The sequence below is a fragment of the Danio rerio genome, chromosome 19, assembly GCF_049306965.1.
Source record: "Danio rerio strain Tuebingen ecotype United States chromosome 19, GRCz12tu, whole genome shotgun sequence".
NCBI lineage: Eukaryota > Metazoa > Chordata > Actinopteri > Cypriniformes > Danionidae > Danio > Danio rerio.
In genome coordinates, this window is record NC_133194.1 from 25,817,791 (window position 1) to 25,838,656 (window position 20,866).

The 20,866-nt window shown below is 34.0% G+C and overlaps 1 protein-coding gene and 2 long non-coding RNA genes across 3 annotated transcripts; all 3 read right to left on the minus strand.

The window, feature by feature from the left end:
• Positions 1 to 1,976: 1,976 nt before the first annotated feature.
• Positions 1,977 to 3,628, minus strand: LOC141379089 (uncharacterized). The gene is made up of 4 exons (XR_012395068.1): positions 3,578 to 3,628; positions 2,927 to 2,965; positions 2,515 to 2,601; positions 1,977 to 2,409 (listed from the first exon to the last, which is right to left on the minus strand). It is a non-coding gene; the product is annotated as an uncharacterized lncRNA (long non-coding RNA).
• A 5,905-nt stretch (positions 3,629 to 9,533) lies between these two features.
• LOC137488559 (serine/threonine-protein kinase pim-2-like) lies at positions 9,534 to 12,707 on the minus strand. Its single transcript, XM_073931693.1, has 8 exons — positions 12,412 to 12,707; positions 11,554 to 11,817; positions 11,162 to 11,256; positions 11,030 to 11,080; positions 10,574 to 10,949; positions 10,278 to 10,454; positions 9,992 to 10,080; positions 9,534 to 9,838 (listed from the first exon to the last, which is right to left on the minus strand). Exons 1-8 carry the CDS (start codon positions 12,602 to 12,604, stop codon positions 9,827 to 9,829), a joined length of 1,257 nt encoding a protein of 418 aa, XP_073787794.1. The 5' UTR covers positions 12,605 to 12,707; the 3' UTR covers positions 9,534 to 9,826.
• Positions 12,708 to 18,920: 6,213 nt separating this feature from the next.
• Positions 18,921 to 20,791, minus strand: LOC137488514 (uncharacterized). Its single transcript, XR_011007580.2, has 3 exons — positions 20,692 to 20,791; positions 19,942 to 20,130; positions 18,921 to 19,689 (listed from the first exon to the last, which is right to left on the minus strand). It is a non-coding gene; the product is annotated as an uncharacterized lncRNA (long non-coding RNA).
• Positions 20,792 to 20,866: the final 75 nt, after the last annotated feature.

The window sequence follows — 20,866 nt, forward strand, 5'->3', positions numbered from 1 at the left end:
CTTGATTTGCAACCAGCTACACAACAGGCATATTCACTATGAGCTTCATTTTTGTGTAACTGTTGGTGATTTACATACCCTTTCAGTGTTTTTGAAGCAATGCCACATATAGGACATGTGAAAGTTTTTGAAATACTTGCCATGTTGCATACTCACTTCAGTGTAATAGAGATATATTTGCTTCAGGTAGTTTCACGTTTAAATTCTTGAATCAAACAACTGAGGGTGAAAAAAAGAGACAGAAGTTTGCAAATGCTTGCTATGTAAAAATTATCCAAGTATAACGGAACACAAATCACTGAAAAAAAAATCACAAACTCCCGTTTTATACAGAAAAGTCAAATGCCTGTAATCTTTATGAAAAATTCTGTGAAATTTGTAGTATAGTTAAGCTTTTCGGTAATTAAATGCAGCTTGTAACGTTAATTTAGAATAAAGTTTTCCCCTTACAATGTGACTATAATAGCACAGTTTAAGTGACTATTTCCCCCGTTGCATTTCAGCTTTATATCAACTAACGTTAATTTCCGTTCAATTTATGCCAGACTCAATGCTGACTTGTTTTAAACCAAACCATTATCTTTTCTAACACTTTAGACGGTATCTTTGTCGTTAAAAAGCTCAACGAAGCAACGTAACTTAATGTGACATATTTTATTGCTGTTATTTAAGCAAATCTTTAGAGTTAGCCTAGTTAACCAGCTAACTTGTGTGTCAAAAACACGGCCACAGAAAACAACAGAAGCATAAGTTTCTAATTAACGTTAGGCAATTAGGATTTTTTATTTTTTTGGCAACGTTGAATTTGCAGCAAAAAATCAGCTGCAACCTTAACGATAACTTACTTAGCAAACATAACGTATGTCCAACATTACTCGCCTTGTCTATCAAAACGTACACTTTGAGAGTTGTATATTTGAATATGTCAATAGGTACTTCAGAGTCAAGCTTTACCTCACAGATGTGGAGTTTCCTCTTCACAGCAGAAAAGTGAATTTGCGCGGCCGCGCCTCCGTTCAGATGGTGCGCTTTCTTCACGTGTTTAGCAGTCACCTTTCAGTCGTGTTTTGTTGTCGTAAAATGATTGCTATGCTAATCGTGATACGAACACAGATGTAGGCCATGTAATGTTTAGTTAACTTTTTTGTTGACTTTACATTGCAACTGTAAATATTGATTAGAAAAAATATTTACAGGTCATAACATGCAAACACATAAGTGATATGTGTGATTAGTCACTAGGAGAAAAATAATATAATAGCATACTTCATAAATATTATAGAAAATTAATATAATAATTAAAATGAGCATTTGTTTTGTCTTTCACAGTGTACAGTATCCCAGCAAGCATTTTTGGTTTAAAAGATGTCTATTAGACGTCTAAACATAGCCTAGAGGTCTAGGCTAAATTTGGGCTGTCAGTGAAAATCTAATAAACGTCTAACCATAGCCCAAGATTAAACTAGACGTGATTTAGATGCCTTTTCAACGACTGCATGTATACGTCTAATAGCCAGTGAATTTTGGTCTAGGCTAAATAATGGTTAAATTTGGGCTGTCAGTGAAAATCTAATAGACGTCTAAGTACAGTCCAAGCATAAACAAGTCATCAAAATTTCAGCTAATGAATGACTGTATATACATTTAATAAACAACAAAAATACACATGTAAATATCAACATTTTTAGTTAACAGGTTCTCAAAAAACAATCCATTCAAACTAATTAAACAAAACTTTTATTAATAAAAGCAACATTAACCAATACAAAATAAAAATATATAAAAATGACAAAGTTATGACAAAACAAAAAAGATAAAAACTAAGATATTTTCCTGTTAAACACAGAAGAGGATATTTTGAAGAAAGCTGAAAACCTGTATATATATAAAAAAAAAAAACAACAACAACAACATGGGAGTCAATGGTTACAGGTATTCAGCTTTCTTCAAAACATCTTGTGTTCCACAGAAGAAACTCAAAGGCTGTTATTTTTGCTTTATATGCACTCAGAATTATTCTTGTAGCTTAAAAATATTCTGATTGAATTCTGAATTCTGTTTTGAGGATGTTTTAGGTATTTATCTAGACTTTAAACAAGTTGGCACCATTGCTGTCTATAGAGAATGAGAGAGCTCTCAGATTTCACCTGAAGTATCTTAATTTGTACTTCAATGACAAATCAATGTTTGGTACGACATGAATAATTAAACATTTTTATTTCTGGTTAAAAAATCCTTTAAGTGTACATGAACCCAAAAAGTCCATCCAATCCATATGATACACAGGTTCTGCAAATTTCTACACCAACATCTGTAGGTCTGTCCCCAGGACCAGCATCCTCAGCCCAAACGATATAGATCTCCACTGCTGTGTGTGCATTTTGAGATTCAGCAACTGCACTTTTAGTCCTGGAGAAAAAGGGAAAAAAATACTGAGATGAGTTCTAAAGTCGGTCATTTGACTTTGAGTTTTAAAAATACGTTTATGAAAGGAAGATGGGTTGACACACTTACCACATATTCTTTTACAAGTCTTCAGATGCACACTCTTCAAATGAGGCAGGTCTTCAGTACACAATCATGCTTGGTTACGTATTAAAACTAGAAAAAAATAACAGCTATTAACATAAAATGGTTTACAGCTTAAAGCTTATTACTTATTTACACATTTAAATTCAATTATTTATTCACTTATTTTAACTATTTTAGCATGAGTGTGTTATATTCAATGTTTCTTTATGTCAACCGCAGTTATATGGATAATGCATATACATATTGTTTAATATTCATTCTGTGTGTTTGATGTGACTCGAAAGCTTCATCCAGCTTGTGAAAGTACATGAGCAATCTGCATATGGACAGGGAAACCAGCAAATGTGGTCATAGTGTAAATGTTTTAATCTAAAACATTTCCAGCAACTCATACCTGCTAGACTGCTCATTATACACAGACACACTCAAATATCTGTGGAGAAAAACAAATAGTTACAAATATTAGAGAAGCATTGTAATAATAACAAACAATGATAATAAAAATAAGTCAGCTCAGCCTACTGTAATACTAGATTTTACAGAGACAAGTCAAAATACAATTACTCATTACTAAAACAATACATTTTCCATAACATAGTAAAGTTTATTTACAAAATACAAATCAGTAAAAAAACACATAAACTTGAATTGATTCTATAAAAACAGAATTAACTTGGTGTTTGTGTTTAAAAGTCTCTTGATATGAAATCAAAGCAAACATGATTTAAAAGCTAAAACTGCAGAAGTTTCATCTCATGACTTAACATACTTTTTCATTGACTTTATAGGGCAATTTAATGAAGACGACTCGCAATGTACACAATAAAAGCACTTAATCACCGAATTTTGCTTAATAAATGTTTAATTTTGAGATGTTTAAAAGAAAAGTAAAGTAACACTCCCTCACACCGTTTTAATGTTTGTCTAAGATTTTTGGAATAAAGAGTGTCTGTGCATTGATATTAGTGTAATACTAAATTAAAACTTGCACATATAAAAAAAAAACATAGCAAAACAACATGATATTAAAGCAGATTACACTTACCTTACAGGGTACAAATTTCAAACCACAACAGCTTCTTCCTCTTGATTTGTTGATCCATTTCACCAACACCGCCATCTATCGTGTGGAGTATGGAACTGCGCCGATTTTTCTTAACTGATTAGATCTGGCTTGATTTACCGTAAGATATATGTAACATATTATAAATAAGATATATTATACCATTTTCATTTTTAATTAAAAATAAAAAAGCAGTAAGCCTACAATTATTTTTTATGTCAATTTTGCGAGGTGGATAAAGCCCATCTAATTCAAAGCTAAATTATTGCCATAAATAGAACATGTCACAAAATTACACCTTAACACTAGTAGATGTAGTACTGATAATGCTTGCGTGATGCACGCGCTGCACTGCCAAATACTACAGTGGATCAGTTTAGGCTATCAGTGGGCTATAAATAGCCAGCCGGATGACGGGCTAATTTAAGGCAGACTATGAAAATAACATTTATTTTTCAAAGCCCAAACACCTTGTAAATGAGATTGACTTTCCTTACGTGAAGGAATATCATATCACATCATATCACAAAGTATTTGCCAAAAAAGACAGGTGAGCAAATTTAAGTTTTTTTGGCCTAGAGATGGGTTAGATATAGCCAGGCTAGATTGGGTCTATAATTCACACAGAGAAACTGAAACTACGTTTATTACTTGCAGGAACCTCATAAACGTTGTTGACTTTTCTTACATGATAAAGTATCATACATATCATAAGCTTTATTTAGCAAAAAAAAAACAAAAACAACATACAACCAAATTTAATTAAATTTAATTCGGCCTAAAATTGGGCTACACGTAGCTGGACTAGATCTGGTCTACATTTCACCTAGCCGGTGAAATGACGGCTATTGCTTGCTGGGCTGACCCAGCGGAGGCTCGAACCAGCGACCTTCTTGTGAGGTGATCGTGCTACCCACTGCGCCACCTAAAAAAACATGTAACACCAAAATACTAACAATTATCTGTAAATTAAATGTTGGAATTTTTAAATACAGAAAATATCTGTAAAAATATATATTTCACCGTATAATGAAAAAACAGGAAAATTCTGCAAAAAATACTGACAATTATCTGTAAAATAACATTTATTTTTTCCGGTTTATTTTTACATGAATAATCTGTAAATATTAACGTAAAATTACGTGTTACTCTATTAAAACACAGAACATTTCCTTTAAAAAACAGAAAAAGAATGTAATACCTAAATACAAGCAATAACTGTAAATTTTATGTACGATTTTTTTTATTACAGAACATATCTGTAAAACAACAGGTATTTCACTGTATAATGAAAAAACTGAAAAATTCTGTAAAAAAATACAGACAATTACCTGTAAAATAACGTTTATTTTTACAGTGTGTGCCACAAACTGATTATTATTTACAACTTTATTACCTGTTATCCACAGCCTATGCAGGTTCTGTTCACTAAAGTAGATGTGCGCATCTATCATTAAGTAGGGCGCGCGCCTGTGGCAATCCCAGATTAATAAATGGACAAAGCCGAAAAGAAAATAAAACATTTTTTAATAACTGTCTCTTTTTCAACAATGTGTAACATTTCATCTCAATGTCAAAAACACCTCTAAATCATCATATTTACACACATTTTCAGTTTCAGGTTTCTGCTCAATTTTATGTGGTGCTGCATTATTTAGTCGACTCTGATGTTGTGTTTCATTCTGGTCTTTCCCATTGTCAACAAAGCAGTCCGGCGAAATGGCAAAGATAGCTGATCCTGATTGGCTCTTATGCTTGCATTGGAAATGCTGATTGGCTCAAGGCAAGGCAAGTTTATTTATATAGCACATTTCATACAAAGTGCTTTACATAAACAAGAATAAAATAAACAAGTAAAATAAAAATAAAAATAAATAATAAAATGAGTAAAAAAAACATAAAAACAGGTAAAATGTGATATAAAAGAATGAAGAAGAAGACAAAGAACCTTATAGAGTTAAGCTAGAGTTCGACTTTATAGATAAACCTTTTTTGCTTTCTAAATACTAAGCCTTAAAATGTTGAGAAGTTATAAATAAAATGCCACAATGTAGATAAGTTGTCATTTAATAAGAATATGTGAATAACTCAGTTTTGACAAAAATGTCATATACAACCTTATAATTTCAAGGTGATGATATAAAAAATAGCTCTCTGCTCTTGCTGCTATTACACATGAGTTGGAAGTTTTTGACCAGTGTGTAGACTGGAGTATTATTCAATATTTTTGTCTCATACTGATTAACTATGTCAAAGTTTGTAATTAACTATAAAGAGCACCAGCAGATCCGCTACTGGCATTTGAAACAGTCAATGAAGTATTGAATTATCGCCACTAAAAGACCTTTTTATGTTGTTTGTCTTATTTTCCTGTCTTATTTTGACTTGCTCCTAAATCCACCCTTACCATCTGTCTCTTGTTTCTTTATATTTGATGTATAACTTCCATTCATACTCCAAGCATTGATCGACGTCTTCAGTATTCTTCAATTTTCTAGTCTCATCTCAAGCCTTGGCAAATAACTGAGAAAACAGCAATGTAGACTTCTTACAAAGTATTTTATCTAACCAGCCAGGTCAGAGGTCATGGAGAGCTTTTGAGTGGAGAATTGGAAACAACTGTTTCCTGAGTTATTTGCCTTTTTTATCTTTTGAAGTGAATTTCTTTGTACATAAGCTGCCAGTTTGGATGTATATTGTACCATTTTAAAGCAGTTTTAATAAGACTGCTGAGAGTACACTCAGCCTTGGGTAAGGAGCTTAACTTAAAAATGACACCTTTTACATACTTTCCAACAGCTGATATTCCAATAGCTTTCATTTATTACATTTTTTTTTATTAATATTACTAAAAAGCTAATATGTTATTGTCATGTATATAACATACAGTAAAGATAAATAGTTTCTCCAGTAAATATTATAACAAATAAATAACAAGTCTAGTATATCCAGATACATCAGAATAAAGTAGCTACTAGCTAACAATGTTTATAAATTACACTATACTTTGCTACGCCTGTCTTATCTGCCTCAGAGCTAACTTACTCGAACTGTCTCCATCACTGCTCTTACCAAATGTCCAGTCTGCATCATTCTCATATCTATTCAAAAGTAGTATTGCCATTAAAACTAGATTTTATCCATAATGCAAATGTCATTAACATACACCTAATCAACAATATATTACTAGCATTCATGTTGTTATTGTTGCAACTTAAAAGTTCACAGCTGACCTTGCTAGCTAGCTAACCCATTGCAATATTGCACGTTACACTATTCCACAGTGTTGCCACTTGGAAACACATACATTTAAACGATTTACAGAAAACTTAATTGATAAAAAAAAATGAGTAGTGAATATGTCATCGTAACTTACTAGAGGTGATGTTAAAGATTTCTTTGTTGATCTGACATGAGTTGATGCTTTGTCTTTATTGACGTTTACGTTTGCATTCAGCAACTACTCACAATGAACGCCAGTCTGCCAGAAATCACGCCACAGAAAAACACTGCATGGGCTCTATTTTGACGGTCCGTGCGCAGAGCGTAAAACGCAGGGCGCAAATGCTTTCAGGGTGTGTCAGAACGCATTTTTGCTAATTTAAGGATGGGAAAATCTGCTTTGCGATGTGGTGCATGGTCTAAAAGGGTTGAGTTTATTTTCTTAATGAGTTATGTGTGTTTTGAGAATAAACCAATTAGAGTCTCATCTCCCATTCCCTTTAAGAGCCTGCTGCGTCTCGCCAAGAGCGCATTCGCTATTTACAGGACGCAAAGTAAGTCTAAGTGGAAAAACTGAGCATTTCACTAGCAAACAGTTAAAAAAGTTAACAGTTAACAGTTTTTTAACAGAAAACTGTTAAACAGAGCATCTACTGCGTGAGAATGAAAGATAATGGATCTACTTTCACATTCGCTCTTAAATAGAGAAACCTTTACGCACAGACATCAATTAGTCTATAAATAAATAATTTTGCTTGTTAAGCGCAAATATTCATTTTAAAACTATTTCTAAATTCAGTTCTAATTTCCAGCAAGTGAATAAATTAATAATAATAACAAAATGTGCTCAAAAACCTGAGTTATATCCTAAAACACATGCTGTGCCCCTTATGGTCTAAAACCTGACAGGTGGGCAAATTTAAGCTTGTTTTTAATAAAACAAATATAAATATGGATATAATAAATAATACTGCTAATAATAATAACATTATACATAAGCAAATTGTTAAGAATGAACTGAAAAAGCCTCCCGAGATGAAGAAGACATAAAAGCAGTGATTTTTCATATTTATGTAGGCTAGAAAATAATATGTTTTGTAATATTTTAATCCTTTATATTTATATCCTATATCTATTCTTATTATATCCTATATATCCTTAATATTATTTTTTTTCATATGTAAAGATATTTGCCTATTGCTCTCTTGTGCGTATTAAGCAGTGGGTAAGCGAGGCGCAACTAGACCGGGTTTGTTTTGGTTTAATGAAAAATCTATTATAGTTTCTCAAAATAGCAACGCGCCAGCCGTGCGCCTCAGAACGCCTTCCTTTTTAGACCAGAACGCCTATGGGCGCACATATAAGCGCTAATGCATTTGCTATTTAAACAGCGTAGCACAACGCCTCAAATCGACTCCTGCGCCAAGCTGAAACTACTAAAAGACTACTGCGCCGCGCCTTGCGCCACATTGCGCCGGGTGTATGATAGGGCCCCATGTCATGTAACTTAACCAAAGCACATCATTGGCCACACTAAGGTCTTCTCTTTCCAACTAAAACAATTCAATGTTGGTCTTAAAGAAACAGTGACAGGGGAATGAATACAAATATCATGTTGCCATATGGCAACACCATGCGGTAGAGGGTTAAGTGTGCGAAAAGCCTAGTAGCTGTCTGATGTTTGAATGCTTGAGATATTGAGATATCATTCAGAATGTCTCAACACACACACGCACGCATATATACACACACACACAGACATTTTCTTAGTTTATTTCTTAAGTTAATCAGGTTATAACGCCTATATGTATGACACAGTTAATGATGTTACGTAAGAGTGTGATTGTTGATGTTTTGAGATTGTAAGCAGCATGGCCGACAAACTCTGTCCACTTTATTTTAGTTGAATTCCGTTGGTCCCGCGACACAGTCTTACATCTGTTAATTGTGTCTTGGATTTTAAAACTCGAAAAGGTCAACTCTGGGTCATTCTCAGCGCTGGGTAAATCTAGCTTTTTTTTCACACTGCTTATAATTTACTAGGTAATCCAGGGTTAAGAACAGTGTGGAAAAAATCAAAAAAATTTTTAAAAATTCAAGTAATAAAACTGAGTCTTGAGGGAAAACCGATCAAAGGTTAAAGGTCATTTAGGCCTTATGCGGTTTCAACACTTGTTCTGAAATGAACCATTTTTCTTTGCTTTTCCAGCAGAATGGCTAGTGTCTGTCCTCTAGTGGCCTCTGACTGATACTGTCTGAACTTACGTTTTTATTCAGTCTTATAGATGAGGAAATGTCAGACCAGTAGATCTTGACTTTACAGGAACTTTTTTTTGGTCCCCGAGAGGAAAATGACCCCGAGGTTATTGTAGAAGAATAAAAAATACAGTCTGTACAGTATAAACATCATTACTTATATATCTTCTTAAAGAGATATGTTCAAGCCTCTGTGTGTGTATGTGTGTGTGTGTGAGAGTGTCTGCACAGTCCTCTACCCACTTTTTACTATATTGTGCTGTATTACTAAATTTGTTCACAATTTCCCAAAACCTTGCTCAGTTACAGTCACATCAGTTTATAAGTGTGTGTGTGAGTGTGTATGTGTTTAGTTGTCCTGGTACTTAAGTGTTCAAGTAATTTGTTTAAGTGTTTCATTCACTGCTGTCTGCTTTTTCAGTATCGTGGCTGATTTGATGTATTTTTTATGAAAACAGGACTGGTGCGACAAAGTATATTTTATTCATGTTTTTATTTACAAATGTTTTCATTGTTGGGGCTGTGCCCTCTTCTCCAGATCTTTTGTGTCTTTTCCAGGATCTTTTCTTGAGGCCTGATCTTTTTTTTCTGGATCTTCTGTTGTTGCTGTGACCTTTTTTCTGGGATTATTTGTTGCTGCTGTGTCCTTTTTTAAGCTCTACTGTTGAATCTGTACTTTTTTAGCGTCAGGAACTGTGGTGCTCAGTAGTGCAAATAATCTTTCCCATCCATTTGCACTACATTCCTTATTCCTTATTCCTTGACCTGAAACATACAGACACACACCAAATCAAGGTTATTGATTCAGATTCGTCACAATAAACAAAAGCCATAAAATGTACAATAAAAAAAAACATTTTTCAAATGAAAGGAGAATCTATTTTCCAAATCATTAGAAGCTGATCTACAGTTCAGTACCTTAAACCATTGATGGAGAATGATTTCTTCCAGAGGAATCCGCTGGCTTGGGTTTTCCTGCAGGAGAGCTTGAATCAAGTCACAGCATTCTGTGCAGAACGATGGTGGGAAGAAGTGAGAGAAACACATTATCAACTTCAACTTTACATCTGCTGTCATTTTATTCATCTATAAGATCTGACTCTACTCTACTTTAGAATCAGAACATTGTCACCATTATCCAATATCCAACTCTTAGTTTTAATCCATGAACTGCTCGTCTATGATGTGATGAATGACGTCTTACCTTCTGACAATCCAGGCTCAGTCCAGTTTCCATCATCGATCCTCTGCGTGTCCGTGACTTCAGGAAATCGTTGACACAGCAGTAGGAATAACAGAACTCCTAAAGACCATACAGTGGATGGTTCTGCATGATATTCGTCGTCCAGGTAGTACTCTGGTGGGAAGTACTCCTTTGTGCCTGAAGGAACAAGATTTGGTCTCAGCATGAAACACTAAAGCATGTTTTCTCTGTAACATGAAAATACATGATTGGTCAAATTGATAGTCCAGACTACAGGTGTTAAGTTTAATACATACCACAGAAACTGTCATAGCCAGATTCCTGGAGAAGAGCTCCACAGCCAAAGTCAATTAGCTTGACCTCAAGCGTGTCCGTGTTGACCAGCAGGTTCTCCAGCTTTATGTCTCGGTGAAATACCCCACGTCTGCAGCACATGAGACCGGCCGTTGTTGCCTGCTCCATGATCTTTTGAGCCTGGCGTTCAGTGATGGAGCCGAGAGACATTATGAAGTCCAACAGATCTACACAGGGTGAAGGTCGTTCCAGGATCATGATGTAACGATCCTGCTGGTCCTGCCAGTCCAGCAGCTCAATGATCTCTGGAACCTTGCCGCCTCTATGAGCCAGTATCAACAGGCCGATCTCTAAAGGAAGGGGCTCAGGATGACCAGCCTAGAAGAAAGATTAGTTAGGCGGTGTTGCTTCCCCAAATATACTGTTGTCAGTGCCTTTACATGTTTAAGTCTACTTACGATGTTGATGTATTTTATGTTCGATGGCTTTCTGGCAATTTTTACTGCCACCTGTTCAACAAAACACTTCTGTTATAATCACATCAAGTGCACTAAAAAGTGAACATAATATATATTAAAGGGATTGTTCACCTCAAGGCCATCCTCCAAGCGCTTCCCTTCATAGACGCTGCCAAATCCTCCCTCTCCAATCTCCTTGCCGAGTTCATACTGGTCCAGAATGTCACCTGTTAAAAGATGAATAATTGCAGCTGATGTGAAATGTCAAGCACTGACAGACACGTGTGTAATGTTTGAGGTGGAATAGACATATGCCTATGTTCAATAATTCAATACATCGTGAAAATGAACCTGCACAATACTGATATGGTGGACACTTCAAAATACAGCAAACAGTGATTGAAACTTTGAGTGCTTTTTAAAAATATATTTATATTTACAGAACTTATTGTAATGTACTCTACTTCATACTGAAGAGGATCATGAGAGAAGGCCACACATTCTCAAATGACCACTAGATTTACCTTCAGAACTCTTCTTGTGGATCTGAACAGGAGTCTGATCCTCCTGACTAGAGCTGCTGCTGGACTTCTGGACTTTACAGGAGAGCAGCTTTTCAGGACTGTCAGTCCTTCTCCTCTTTCTCTCACTTTCCTCAGCAACATCAGTGGACTGAAGGCTGGTGATGGATATTGGAGGTGTATGAGGATGGAAATCGTTCACATAAGAGCTGTGACAACTTCGTTTTCTCTTTTGGCCGCAGAGAAAAGTCATCCACTGGTTGTCATCTGTATTTAGAGATGTAAGACATGCATTAATGATAATGATAATGGCTTATAAAATTGATTTGTATTTTGATGTAAAGTGTAAAGACACACTTCATCTTAGAGATCAAAAACAGTCATGAATTGGGTTTCTTATAGTGAATGCTCATAATTTGCCTTCAACAAATCTGAATCATACACATTTTATGCCCATTATTGAGTCCATTGAATATTGATATTTATACCATTTTTATATTTCAGTGATATTATTAATAATCTGCAATTATTTAAATGATTTATGTACAATACAGATTGTTGTAAGGATTTCTCTTTTAGTGGATAAATTATGAGAAACGTTGATTACCAAACAATTGGTTCTACTTAGATTTGTTTTAAAAACCTAAAACAAGTTATAAAGTTATTTTTTATTGTATGTGTTCAGTTTTTAGTTACTTTACTCTCAAAATCATTCCTCATAAATCTGCAGACTTTTTAAACAAAATTCTCAGCAGAAATAGCAAAACATGTGCACAGAATCTGTCCGGGCCTATATGTACATGTACAGAGATCTAGTGAACACAAAGCATGGTCAGATTGACAAACAGTGACTGGATTTACCCTCAGCGTAAAGGGAGAGCGGCTTTTCAAAACTCTCCCACCTCCTCTTCTTTCTCACTTGTATGTCAATCTCCTCACCAACACTAACGGGTGAAAGGTTCTCAGCCACATTGGTGCTGGATGTTGGAGGTGTACGAGTATGGAAATCATACACTTGAGTTCCTTGAGAACAACGCTTTCTTTTCAATGCCATAATAACAGAATTCACTGGGAACACTACTATTACCAACTGCAATGAGAAGACGCAATGAGGAGATTCTGAACTGTCTTCTACTTTTAATGCTGCGTTCTTCTGTTTCTATGACAGCACATTCCAGAACACTTGTTTACATTCAAAATCCCAACACCATATTGGACAAGCTATCTAAACTAGATATATAATAGACACACACACACACACACACACACACACACACACCTAAATGATTATAAATTAATCATTGTAAATATACTGATTTTTATTGTTTTTATTACTGTTTTATCCTAAAAATGTACAGTTTATTCTGATCTATTTTTGTATTGATTTGTATGAATAATCAATGTTGAGTAATTATATAATAAATTGAATATCAATGTGATATATTGAATAATATGATGTATTGTTGATATTTTATTTAATAATTATATATAAATATAATCTTTTTTTATTATTATATATGTATGTTACTTTTTATGTAAACTTTATAACTGCTTTGGCAATACATTTGTAACAATTGTCATGCCAATAAAGCAATTATTGAATTGAATTGAATTAATAGACAGACAGGCAGATACAAGCTATAATCTTTAATCTTTCACTTCTCAATAATAAGGAACAGTATTTTGACCACAAATATCTAAATAAATACAAGAAATAAACTTGTAAATACAACACCAACTGATTCTGAAACATTATTGTCCAGAAACTAAATAAAACACTGTTATTTTAAGATTAGATAATCTCAAATAATTTTGCTTTAATTGAAAAAAATAATAATAAATGTTGTAATTGCTAAAAGAACAAACTTAAAATAACATTATTAGGCCTACATTTAGTCATGTGACATATGTGTGAAGTAAAACATAAAACTAAGACTAACATTATTATCCAGTAACAAAATTAAACAAAGTTATTTTAAGCTTAATTATATACAGTAGATTTTAGCTGAAAATAAGTTAGATTTATATTTATATATGAGCAATTCCAGTGTTATGGATGTGACATTTGCAGTAAAAACTCAGAACATAAATTTACATAGAAAATATTTATATGTTTATTAATTATAAACATGTTTTGTACTTTAAATGAAAATACTTAGACATTCTGTGAATTAAACTGCAAGACCCAAAAGAAGTAATGATCATCAAAATGATAAGAGTTGGCTCTCCATAAAACAAAAATGATTAATTTTATTTTACGATATTTTTTTTGCATTTAAGAGGAAAAAGTGTTGTTATGGATGTGACCGATGTGAAATTACCACTTGTGTGACTTTGGTAAATCAAATTTAATTGTTTAAAAAAGCTGACAGAGACATTTTTGAGCATTTTTAAAGTTCTGTAAAATACTTGCTTAGACAAAAAAAAAAAAAAAAAAACAGAAACGGGTTCCGTATTTTGGTGAAAACTTAATTTCTTTCATGCTAAGGTTGACATTTGCATTACAAGTGCTCTTATATGTCATATGTATAAGCATTAAGACTATGTTTAGAGTCATCTTTGTTGGAGAGAAGAATTCATATCAATCCTGTAACGTGTATATGTGAATTATGTATAGCTATCACTATTTTCTATTATTGTTGGAAACACTCACATCTTATTACAATAACTCAATGTTTTTCCTGCAAAGACAAGTAGGAGGGAGGTGACCACCTCTATCAAATTTTGTACAACCTCCACCTTTTGACAAAAATCAGGCAGGCGATCACTACTGACAGACCCAAAGTAATGCTCAGGTGCTGGTCATGTATTTAATTACATTTAATGTTAACAGTTTTAAATAAGATCATGTTTTGATAAAATTCCAATAATAATACAAAATGTGTTTATTTCCAGTAGCAAACATTTCATCATGACTACTAAATGAATAATGCCTGAATAGTGTCATGTGCTCATTCAAAACTTTTAATCAAGCATTGTCAGCTGTAGTCATTAAGCAGTTTATAAAATAGTTTGTTTGCATTTGTGTCTTTAAAATGTTTTGTGTATGAAATATTTGACCTCTCAGATGAGTGTCACTTTTACCTCAGGCCAGGCCCGTGCAGAGACTTTTGTCTTTTCCTCTCCGTCTTTCAAGCTGGATGGCTTGATAACCTCCTCAACCCCTGTTGTAAGTAGAAGGTGGGAGAGCTGTGTGAGAGCTCAAATGTATTAAAATAAAATACTATATATAATAAAATATTTTGAAAATACTACAAAATGCTAATTAAGGGAGCATGAAATGTCTTCACAAACCTATCAATAGGCCTATTGGATCAATCCCTTCACCATTAAACTGGCTTAGTGTAGTAAACCATGTTTGACAGCAACAGCGTTTCTCTGAGCAAGTTTAAGTCAGCTTCTCTGTCGACTCATTCACATCTACTAAACATAAAACATGTAACTTTTGTTTCTCTTTGATTTTAGTCTAGATTTTACACACATTTTATACAGAAAGTATTGTATTTAAGATGATCCCTTTAACGCTGTAAAAATCATTCACAGCACATAATGAGCTGGAATATGATACTATATCTCTTGATTGCTACCATCTCTAAAAGTCTTATATTTCAACATTTTTGCATTTGAAATCTTCAATACTCAACATAAAATCATGATTTCTGAAAACTACTAAAATCTCTAGTTTTAGTAATTTCTATGTTTCTTTGCAATTGTACTCTTCAACACACAATATAAAACATACTGTACTGTACATGAAGTATACAAGAAGACATTTACAATAGGGGAGCACAGGGCACAAAGTAACGTGGGGTTAAGTGTAACACAGAGTTTTAAGGTATTTGCTCAGGCTTGATCATGGCATTCTTCCGAGGTTTTCATCACAGTGTCAGCAGATGTCTTCCTGGCTATTATTGAATAAGTTCGGTGAAGTTTGGATGAGAAACACAAGAGAAACCATTTTTGCAGCATCACCGTCTTCTAGGCTAAAAGATAAAACCATTTTGAAAGATGTAAGAAACACACAGTGACTGCTAACCAGTTTTGAGGAAAACATGACACAGCGGGGTTAGTTGTAACGGTGTTAAAATTAAGCCACACACTGTTGAACACCAATTAAACTAACACAACATTTTTTTTTTATTTTGACAACTTTTTTAATAAAATGATTTTTAATAGATTTTTTTTTTTGTTTTTTGATAGACAAAATTTTTTTTTTATTGCTAATACTCCAAATAAAGGCATTGTATAATAATGGATAATAATCCAAATAAATTCAAATGTATTTATCCAATAAATAAATAAACATACTGTGCTATGTAGAATAAAAATAAATTGAGCTAGGTACTGAGAAAATATAGATATTATTTAAAGTAAACTGGATTTAAATTGTGTGTAATCTGCCTTTTTAAGCATGTGTTACAACTAACCTTCTGTCTGTTACAACTTGCCCCGCAGGTGGGGTAAATAGTAACATTTTTACTTCTGGCACTTTTGGCAACACTGCACAGAAACCATAGGTTCGGCGATCATAATTTCTGAGCTCATTTGTAGGAGAGGCTTGTGATTTGTTGGTAAAAACAAATGGTTTGTCTAACCCCAATAATTTGTTTATTATTTGACCAAGTGTTACTTTTTGCTCCGCTCTGCCCTACTATCATCCATCTAATTACATTGTTTTAACAAGGCAAATACAATGTTACATAATAATTATAATGTAATGACATAATAATGACATCCAAACTAAAAGTTTGTAATTACTTACTGTTGTAAGCCAAAAATGTGCAAGAGTTCGTTGTGCGCAAGTGTTAACAAACGGGACTTTTATTTTGACTTCGGTTGTGAATGTTGAACTTACTTCCGAGTACTTTTATGTGATTTCCTTCCCCCTTGGGACGCTGATGTTTTACCAGTGCGTTGTGATGAAAGCGAACAAATAAACAATATTAAGAAGTTAAATCTGGATTATTCTTTCATGGATGGATGTCAACAACATATTGCACATAGACATGACGTATAGACATGAAAACCCTACACCAGGGGTCACCAATCCTGGTCCTGGAGGGCCGGTGTCCCTGATGGATTTAGCTCCAACTTACCTCAACACACCTGCCTGGATGTTTCAAGTATACCTATAAGACCTTGATTAGCTTGTTCAGGTGTGTTTGATTAGGGTTGGAGCTAAAATCTGCAGGATACCGGCCCTCCAGGAACAAGTTTGGTGACCATTGCCCTACACTAATTCACACTGCAGTCATGCTAACAACATGGAAATCCTCGCTAGAATCATGTTAATAACATGGTAATCCATCCTAGATTCATGATAATAACATGCTAATTCATGCTATAATCACGCTAAAACATGCAAATTCATACTAGAATCATGCTAAAACATGCTAATTCATACTAGAATCATGCTAACCCATGCTCTAATCATGCTAATTACATGTTAATCCATGCTAGAATCATGGTAATAACATGCTAATTTGTACTAGAATCATGCTAATGGCATGCTAATCCATGCTTAAATCATGCTAATAACACACTAATTCAAACTAGAACCATGCTAACAAACAGTGTTATGCAAGTTACTTCCAAACTATCACATTACACATTACTTGTTACTGTTATTTTAAAGTAATCCTTTACCTTACAATATTACTGTTTCTGAATTGTAATATTTTACATGACTCTTATATTACTTTTTAGTTACTTTCACCAAAATAACTATAGATTTAAAACTTTTAATTGTAAATTAACTAAATGTACTGCAGAGCATTTTACATCCATTAGAAAGCAATATGATGTAGCATTATGACTGTGACCAATGCAGGCTACTAACAATATATAATTTGCAATGCGAAGGCTCAAGACAATGCAAGAAAGGATGACAGTCAGAATCACAAATGATCTGAGGGTGCTTTCACACCTGTGAATCGATTCAGTTGTTCCAAAACAGACATTACAATTGTTACATTGTTGCACTGCTCTTTGTGCGGTTCGCTTTAAAACTGCAAAGTTTCTAAACAGACCAAAAGAGCTAAAACAAGTCATATGTGAGTAAACTCCTGACATTGGTCAGAGTTTCACGGTTTATGACCTCCCCCCTACTCATAATTTCCTCTTCATATAGCCGTATGCCTTTTACATATCCATAAAACAATGTGATATAAACGGGCTTGGATTGTATCGTTTTCTCACTACAATCTATCTGCTCCAGAGTTCGTTTAATTTCAGCTGAGACCACCTCATTCAAGCAATCTCAAAGCAATTGATTTGGCGCAGATCCGAGCGCGATTGCTGGATTCACATATGCCAAACGAACAGCGCTAACTGGGCAAACGAGACAGTTTCCAAAACAAAAGTCTAGGTGTGAAAGCCCCCTCAGTCTGTTTAAAGTATGGGTGAGGTACAGTGATTATCTGGCAATATCTGTGAATAGCTTGGGTATATTGATATTAGACACAACAAGCCTATATATGCCATGACAAGATGCCGTTTGTTTTCTTTTCTTATTGTTGCCATTATTTTATTGACTTTAAATTCAAGTGTTTCACAACATAATGAAGTGAGCATGATGAACATAGCTTTCTCAATATAAAGTGCAATTAGAGGACCAACCCCTCAACCTGTCATTTTAGGCCATAGAAATGAACATATAGGCTAAAGCACTGCTTAAAAATAAAACAGATCAAAAAGAGATCTATATGCCTCTAAAACTACACTGTAAAAAAAAAAAGTTGAATAAACATAAAATAATAAGGCAACCGATCACACACAGCTTTTTGAGTTAACTAAGTCGACTTAAAATATTTTGTTGAATTCCTTGTTTAACCAACAACATATTTTTGTTTGCTGAACAAATATTATCATGTTTACTCAACAAGATCTTTTGTTTGCTGAACAAAAGTTTTCATGTTTATTCAACAAGATCTTTTGTTTACTGAACAAAAATGATCATGTTTACTCAACAAGATCTTTTGTTTGCTGAACAAAAATTTTCACGTTTATTCAACAAGATCTTTTGTTTACTGAACAAAAATGATCATGTTTACTCAACAAGATCTTTTGTTTGCTGAACAAAAGTTTTCATGTTTATTCAACAAGATCTTTTGTTTACTGAACAAAAATGATCATGTTTACTCAACAAGGTCTTTTGTTTGCTGAATAAAAGTTTTCATGTTTATTCAACAAGATCTTTTGTTTACTGAACAAAAATTTTCACGTTTATTCAACAAGATCTTTTGTTTCTGAACAAAAATGATTATGTTTACCCAACAAGATTTTTTTAGTTTACTGAACAAAATAAAACAAACTGATTCATTATGCATTCACTATTAATTTTTAGGATTCAAATTAAATACACAAGAATAGTCAATTCACTTTTTTTTATTTTTAACTGTGTTCAAATCACAATCCAAAACATTTGCATACAAAATCAGCATTTGACATTAGCCGTGTTCAGCATTGGGGTAGTTTGTACACAACTAGTACTGAATGTTTCCAGATTTGAAAAGATTGTACACTGCCTCAACATAAAATAACTGGCAACCTTACTAAAACCAAGCTATTAGTGTGTCCAAACACTCAAACCAGGTGAATATACAATCATCTAATCAGAGTAAACCCTAAAAGCCACTCCATTCAAACAGTATTTAAAGTGTACTGCACTTTTGTCAACAAAGTACATAAAGTCCAAAAACAGACCTCAAAACATTCAAACAGTGGCACAGTAAGAAGTGCTTTCGCCTCCCACCAAGGTCGCTGGTTCGAGTCTCAGCTGGGTCAGTTGCCGTTACTGTGTGGAGTTTGAATGTTCTCCCTGCGTTCACGTGGGTTTCTTTGGGTTCTCCGGTTTCCCCCACAGTCCAAAGACGTGTGGCACAGGTGAATTGGGTAGGCTAAAATTGTCCGTAGTGTATGTGTGAATGAGTGTGTATGGATGTTTTCCAGAGATGGGTTGCAGCCGGAAGGGCATCCGCTGCGTAAAACAAGTTCATTGCGCTGGTTCATCCATCTCTGGACCCATTGAATCCCTTCTTTTCTGTAGAGTTTCAGGAGAGGTGCTGTATATTTATCAAGTCACTCGATTAACTGTCTCAGGAGATCTACATTACAGATCTGAGAAAACTCTGTGCAGATCTACAATATACAAAAAAACATACATATTAATATTTACACATAATACATATATATATATATATATATATATATATATATATATATATATATATATATATATATATATATATTTGTAAATGTAAATATTTAAATGTTCAAATGCTGAATACAGATGTATTTTGAATTACCTATAATAATAATGTTGTTTGTTATTTTTAGCATTATCATTACTACCTTGAATGAAACCAAAGCAATTGCAATATAGTGACTTACCTCTTCCTTAAAGTCCAGGTTATCTCTCTCTAATTTCTTCCTGGCTAAATCTCAACAACTTCTTTTGGGCAAAGAGAAAAGGTTTCTTGCATCTGCTGGTGAATGACCGTCAAATTTCACTGATGATAGCAAGTCTCACCTCCTCAAGGAAATCTTGCATTGAATTATGTCATTGTCAATATTTCAGTCCTTTTGAGCAAAAAGAAAGAAAAATATATATTTAGCCCTTTATATTTTTTATGTAAATAAAAGCTAGCTGACTGTTAAAGCAAGTTGGTCTGAATATGATAGACATTTAGTCGAGCTAACTAATATACAAGCAAATCAAGCAATGAATTACATGAAAATCACACGATTTTCACACAAATTACACAGTTAAACACGTCACCGTTTGTTCCACTGGCTCTGGTTCGAAGGGAAAAAAGGTTATGATGTGCGCAATGCTGACAGCAATCTAGATAAACAGGACATAATGTTATATTTGACTTGGATACCTGATCTGGTATGTTATCTGATACTCATTGTATTAATCGTGAGTTATTAAAGCAAATGACTCGATTGAAATCGCTATTTGTTTCAAATACATTCACTCTAAACTTTTATTGATGTAAATAGCCAAAACCAAGTGCACGAAACAAGTAACTCACGGCTAAATTATAACAAATAGTTCCGTATTAGGATACACGCGCACATCAAAGCCAACATATCAAATAATATAACGTTAGATGACAACAAAAAAGACATGCATACCTATGATTTAGCAGAAACGTCGTTGGCCTGCTCTTAACTAGGGATGGCTGACGTGAAACTGATGTTTTGACACAGTGTCGAGATCCCGAAGCGCAAGTGTTTCGAATCACTGCACCGAAGCATGATCCGAAGCATCCAAGTCACGTGACTAAAGTGTTTCGAAACACCTAGTCAC